At 37.4% G+C, this 6000-nt stretch overlaps 1 protein-coding gene across 1 annotated transcript in view; it reads left to right on the top strand.

Annotated features, from left to right (window-relative positions):
- Positions 1 to 457: 457 nt before the first annotated feature.
- Positions 458 to 6000, top strand: part of LOC142338195 (uncharacterized) — a 29480-nt gene continuing 23937 nt past the window's right edge. Inside the window, exon 1 of the mRNA XM_075387841.1 lies at positions 458 to 588. Within this exon, the coding sequence (XP_075243956.1) occupies positions 519 to 588 (70 nt within the window). The 5' untranslated portion in view covers positions 458 to 518. The remainder of the gene's footprint in view (positions 589 to 6000) is intronic.

Below are 6000 nucleotides of genomic sequence, written 5' to 3'. Positions count from 1 at the left end.
CAAAATGATGTAAGATAAGCGGTAACTTGAGTTGATAAGTTACAAAACTCACAGCAATTTTCTTGCATATTTTTGCGGTGAATGTGTTGAATCTATTTCTCTAAACACAACGCATTCATCGCGATGTTACATTAGAAAATTGCGTTGAGTTTTCTAACTCAAGTCACCGCTTATCATACATAATTTTGCCAAAATTCCTCGGTCCGGGTAGACTTTTAATGATGTCACGGTCGGTTTCTTACATCAGCGTACTAACTACGTTAGGTTTTGTTAGTCGATAGACTGGTTGAACCTCACTTCGAATGAGATTAAACTGTAAACTTTGCTATAACTACAGATTGAATATTAGGCGACGAACAAATATGAAAAGTAATGTTTCGAACAAACAATGGTAAGCGAAAAATGAATCGAGTAAGGTTAACAAATACAGCTTTACAGCTTATACTGTTACAGGCCGAACTCGGTAAAATAGACTATAACAGACTAATACTTTCATTTTTGATTCGAAGAATTTAATTATGGGGCGGAAACTGCTAAAAGTTTTTATTGCAATTTTGTTGCTTCAGTTATCGCACAACTCAACTTGGGGTGAGTTTTGAGTTGGAAATTTTGTGTGCACTTTATTGCTCAGATCCATTAACAATATTGGTTTCCAATGGAGAAACCATGCAATTTGAACACTTTTTCCCACAGAATCACAGTTTTAGAAACTTCACTAGGAAGGTTGTTCGTGATCATGTTTTTAAATTCGAATGTTTTATACAAAAAAGCTCTGCCCATTTGCTTTCCTTTGTGTGTGCCGTAATGATCACTAGAAATGTAACTTTCTGTCGGTGGTTCTACGGGATTAAAAGATTTAGGAATTAAAAAGATCAGCTTCAATGTCAAAATTTCCTATTACCTGGGTATAGGTATACGCGCACAGAATTTTTTAAAATAAAATTCGGTGTTGAGTAAGTTGAAAGTATGTCAGATCAATGCAAAGATGAGCAAAATATCACAGTATTTAAGCGTTGATCTTCTAAAATTTTAGCGTTTCAAATCTTAGATCTTGTATTTTTCAAAGCGTTTATCCCAAACAAATTTTTGCATAATTATTGTGTTTCTAAGAGTAGGTATTAATTAATTTGGCGCTTCTAAGAGTTGATCAAAGATAATCTCGGAGTCCCTAAGTAATGATCTAGCATAATGTATACGTTACATAGAGCACCCAGGCCTAGGCCTCGACTTATGAGAAGACTTTAAAAGTTTATTGGGGGGGCAATATTGACTATAATTACACGGTCGAGCTTCCTAATTAAAGTCGAGCTAATATCTTTTCAGGGGCCGAGCTGAAGTCTTTTCATAACGAAGAAAGTACAGCTAACGAAGAAGGTCCACCATGAGTCATTTCATAACCAACAAAGTCGAGTAAATGTCTTTTCATGGGTCTACCATTAGTCTTTTAATAGGTCTGTTTTTTTTTAAAACCCGAAATTTTTCATTTCTTTCTGTTTCTGTACATACAGAAGCAGAGCCGCAGCAGGACTGAATAGCTTTGCACCACAGCAGTCCAACTTACGAAACAGTTGGAAAACTTCCAAAAGCCTTAAGATCTTCGTCAAATCTTACGATAAAGAGTTTTGGAAACTCGATTATAATACCACATTACTTTATTCAATGAAACCAGCTAGCTTAAGTGTATTGGTCGTAGTACCATTAGCCATGGCAAAATTTTGAAGTTATTCAGTTTGTTTTCCCCTCCAATATTATGAACTATCTTTTTTATAAAAAAAATGCAGGTTTTTGAGGAATGAAGGAGCATACAGGCTGACCACGTTGTAAGCAATATTGCATGGAAAATTTCAATGCCAGAAAAGCAGACTTTTGAAAAGAACAATGATGGACCCTTGAGAAGACTTTAACTCCACTTTGTTTGCAAACATTGTGTCGAGCTTAAGTCCAGGCCAAATATTGGGTCGAGCTAAAACCTTTTTGTAAAATTTTGGGCCCAGGTAAAGTCTTTTGCGAAAAAACCTGAGTCGAGCTAAAGTCCAAATTGTCTTAAAGTCCAGCAAAAATTTTTTCATAGCTCAAATGAGTTGAGTATGGTCTTTTCATAGTACAATTGGCCAGAGGATTGTCTTTTCATAAGTCTGTACCTAGACCTGGCCATTTCTTAATCAAATGAACATTTAAAATTTAGCGCGGATTTCATAAAATATTTGTGTTTTCTCACAGGTGCATATGGGAGCTTTTCAGCCCTGAATCAGTAAATTTTGCATCAAAATTTTGAGGAAGATCACTATGAAGTACTTGTCACTTCATGTAATATACAGTCTTTTTCATATTAATATACAATTTTTGATATGCGCGATTTTTCTCCATTTGGCTTTTAGAATGGATTGACGCCTGCCGCGAATAGAGATGGGTCACAAAACAAGACGGGCACTTGAACCTGCTTTTAAGTGAGCAGAAATAGAACCAGAACTTTGCTGGTGCTCATTACGATGCTCACAGAGACAGTCTTGGTTGCCTTCGCCAAAAGAAATGGAACCGTAGAAAACTGTAATTTCGTTGTTCTTGAAGATTTTTTTATTACTTCTAACTGTATGCAGCGTCGTGAGTTTATCTCCTTCAAGATGTACCTGCAGTTGGGCTTACATGAATGGTTAGTGAACCGCGTAGAACCCAACTTGACTCGATCAAAACTGCAAGAATCTGTTTTCGGAAAATGGAAATGTCCTTAAAACTCGATAAAGCCTCCTTAGATATTTTCTCAACGAATCCAATGACTGAGGGAAGCACTTTAACTGGATGTGAAATTTTTGGCGAGATCACCTCCTTTCCTACGTAAAAAAGACCACATCCACCAAAAGAATCCTTTTTAAACTCAAAATTACTTTCTCTCTCGGCACCAAAATTTTAACGCAATAAGCGATCAAATTCTTTTAAAACGGGATCAGTGCCCAGCGCCCTTCGATATTCGCTATGCGAAAGCATTTCAACTAACGATTGAACTTGAACAACTTCAGTCTCTAACAACTCTTTGGTTACATGAGCATCGGCCTGCGCAAGGCTGACCCACTTGAGCATCTCTGAAAAAGAAATTAGTTGCGACAAAAATTTTAGGATTCATTTAAGTTTTTGAAACAATGAGTCAACTTTTGTTTAACACGCCAGAGCCATTAGAGCATTGAGAAAAAAACAAACGAGAGTTAAGTTAAATTACGACAAAAACAAAACACTCAAGATTGAAAAACAAGAACAATCACCTTCTTATTTTCATGCTTAAGTCCAGATAATGATGAAACTAACAGCACTCAAACTTTAAACTTGGCTGCAATTAAATTACTCAGTAGAAACAGATTGTTTTCATTTCCGATATTAAATATCTAGCCCCATTTGGTTAGCTCCATGACGAGCTTCGTTATAAGCAGTTTCTGGAAATTTCGGGAACCTTCGACGCACAACACGTTCAAAGTTCTCTCTTTCGGTCTCCGGAACTGGCGTTTGAGTATCTTTTCGTAGCCTCTGGGCCCCTATTAAACTTCTGCAGCTTGCAGTCTTCATCTTTTCCGTACATTATTCCGCCAAGATGCCGACCAAACTTAGCAGCACTCGCTCCGGCAGGAATTGCATTAAGTTTATGCCATTGTGTATCACCAGTGGATAATGATTGGTGTTGTCGGCTGATGGCAGCTCACCTGTCTGGTTATAGGACACTAATGCGAAAAATTCTTCGTTGTCGGCTCGTTCTTTCTGTCGCAGTCTCTTCAGACAATCTTTATGCTCTTCAACCATCCGACATAGTTTCTCTTTAAAGACATTGAAATTACTATTTTGCACCAAAACTGACGATTTGCGGGAACAAGTTGAGCTGCTCGCAGGCATTATAGTTGTATCTAGAGCATCATCATCATCATCGCTAGTGTCACTGCCAGTCTCGTTGTCTGATGCCATTTGATTTTCGGGTGACCAGTTGACACTTTTGGGTATTTTTCTCTTTAGAGTTACTTCGTCATCGGAAGATGAGTTGGAATGAGAATAAGACATTTCTAACATGAAAAAAAATAAGGTGACAGTTTAAAACGAAACAGAATATCTATTCACAACAAAATTGAACCATGTATTAAATACGGAACCACATTTGTATTGTTTGTATAGAGAAAAAGTTTCAAGAGCGTTCAATGAAGGGCTGATAATTGATAACTTAAATCAATCTGATCGCTCACGAATTAAAACCCAAGATCATACAGAATTTAAAATATAAGAAATGAAAAGAAAGAAGCTAGATATTCTTGGTTTTTGAAAAGGAAGCGCTTTTTGAAATATGAACTAGGTAAAGATAAGCAAACAGAACTTAGCGAAACTAACGCTGCACACTTGTTCGAAAGTAATAACGATAGCTACAAAACTTGAGCGGAAAGAAGCAGCTTCAATGAAAACAAACAATGAACAAATGAAATTTAACACCGTCAGGTTAAAACATCGAAATTTAAAGTCAGGATACTTTTCAATCTTTTTGGCTGAGCAAAAACATAAACAAAAATGAATGAATCTTGGCATGAGAGCTGTGCCTGCTTCTTAACATCCCATATTGGAGACAGTATTTTGATTTCATTTCTGCGCCCTATTGGTTTGAACCAATTATAGCGCGTCTAACGGCCTCCTCAGCATCATTACTGTAATTTCTCCGAACGCACAACTGAAAAATCTCTTCGAGTTTGTCGTCGCACGCAACTCTCGAATTTCGACGGTTAACCTTCCAACCCATCCGCTCTTTAATAAGTTTGCAAGCTTTTTCTGCACCAAAAACTTCCGCGCAAGATTTCGCCAAAAAACTGAGGGTCCCTCATCTGTCGGTTTGATGTTCATAAGGTTTTTTCCCGTTAAACCTCAGAGGTTCTTGTTCAACTCTGTTTGCTTGGATTGCTTTCTTGACTTTTTTGAGGCTTTCGGGATTTTCACCGTTTGGCACAACCTCCAGAAACTTCTTCCTGAAGGCAGAATTTTCTTTCATAATTTTCCTCATATGGCTCTCCTTTGCATCCATAACCTCATTGAGTTTACTATTTAAAAATCCATTACATCATCCATCGAGTAATGCGAGTTATCGACTGTTTCCGTATTAGATCGCAAGTTACTTGGCGTTGAACAATTGGTTTTCGCCAAGTCATGAGTACATGAGGGATTTGGTGGTTATCGTCTATTACATCAAGATCCCTAGGGAAATGGATCTATCGTCTTACTGTCCTCTCATTTGCCTCGGATGTTCACTTCGTGACCACTTTGTCCGGAACCGCGTTTTCTTTACCGCTTAGCAAAACAAACATTATATTATATCGTAAGTGTTACGATAAAGGTTGTTTGACGTTTTGGAAAGTACAAGACTAGGACCGTCTACTCATTTTTATATGTACTACTCAGTCGCCTACTACTCTCAGATGATGATTTGATTAAACGCTTTTCGTTAAGCTTCAAAAAAACTAAGCAGTTGTTGCTAAAAACAACCACAGATTAACTTACCCAGTAGGATCAACTGGTTTTTGTGAATGTGGGATGTTCTCTCTGCCATTGTAGTGAAAGCTCGTTTCACTGAAAAAATATTCAAGTCAAAACAGTTCTGCAAGCTTTCGATCCTATTAATTATCAAAAACTAAAACAAGTTGGTTTCATTAAATGTTTGAGATATCCAAGAAAAATAAGACCTTTCGCAGCAAATCGAAAGGCTAGAAGAAAAATGTTTCGGCTGATACATTGAGCAAGCATGTGACATAAGGCAGAGCCGTTTAGGTTATCTAAAATTTATGACTACTACCGAATTGTGAGATCAAAAACCGAGCAGAGATGAACTTACGCAATAGAACTGATATCCGACAAGTTCCTACCTGTACTGGCAATTTTTGCAGTAACGCTAGTGAATTAGTCGTCAGACTCCTTAGCCGGAACAATATTCACGAAAGACGCTCTAAAGCTACCGATCTCTGAGTCCTTGAAATTTATTTTTCGCGGTTTTGT

This window comes from Convolutriloba macropyga, chromosome 4 (assembly GCF_964194025.1).
Source record: "Convolutriloba macropyga chromosome 4, txConMacr16.3, whole genome shotgun sequence".
Taxonomy (NCBI): Eukaryota; Metazoa; Xenacoelomorpha; order Acoela; family Convolutidae; genus Convolutriloba; species Convolutriloba macropyga.
This window is presented reverse-complemented; position numbering and strand designations above follow the sequence as displayed.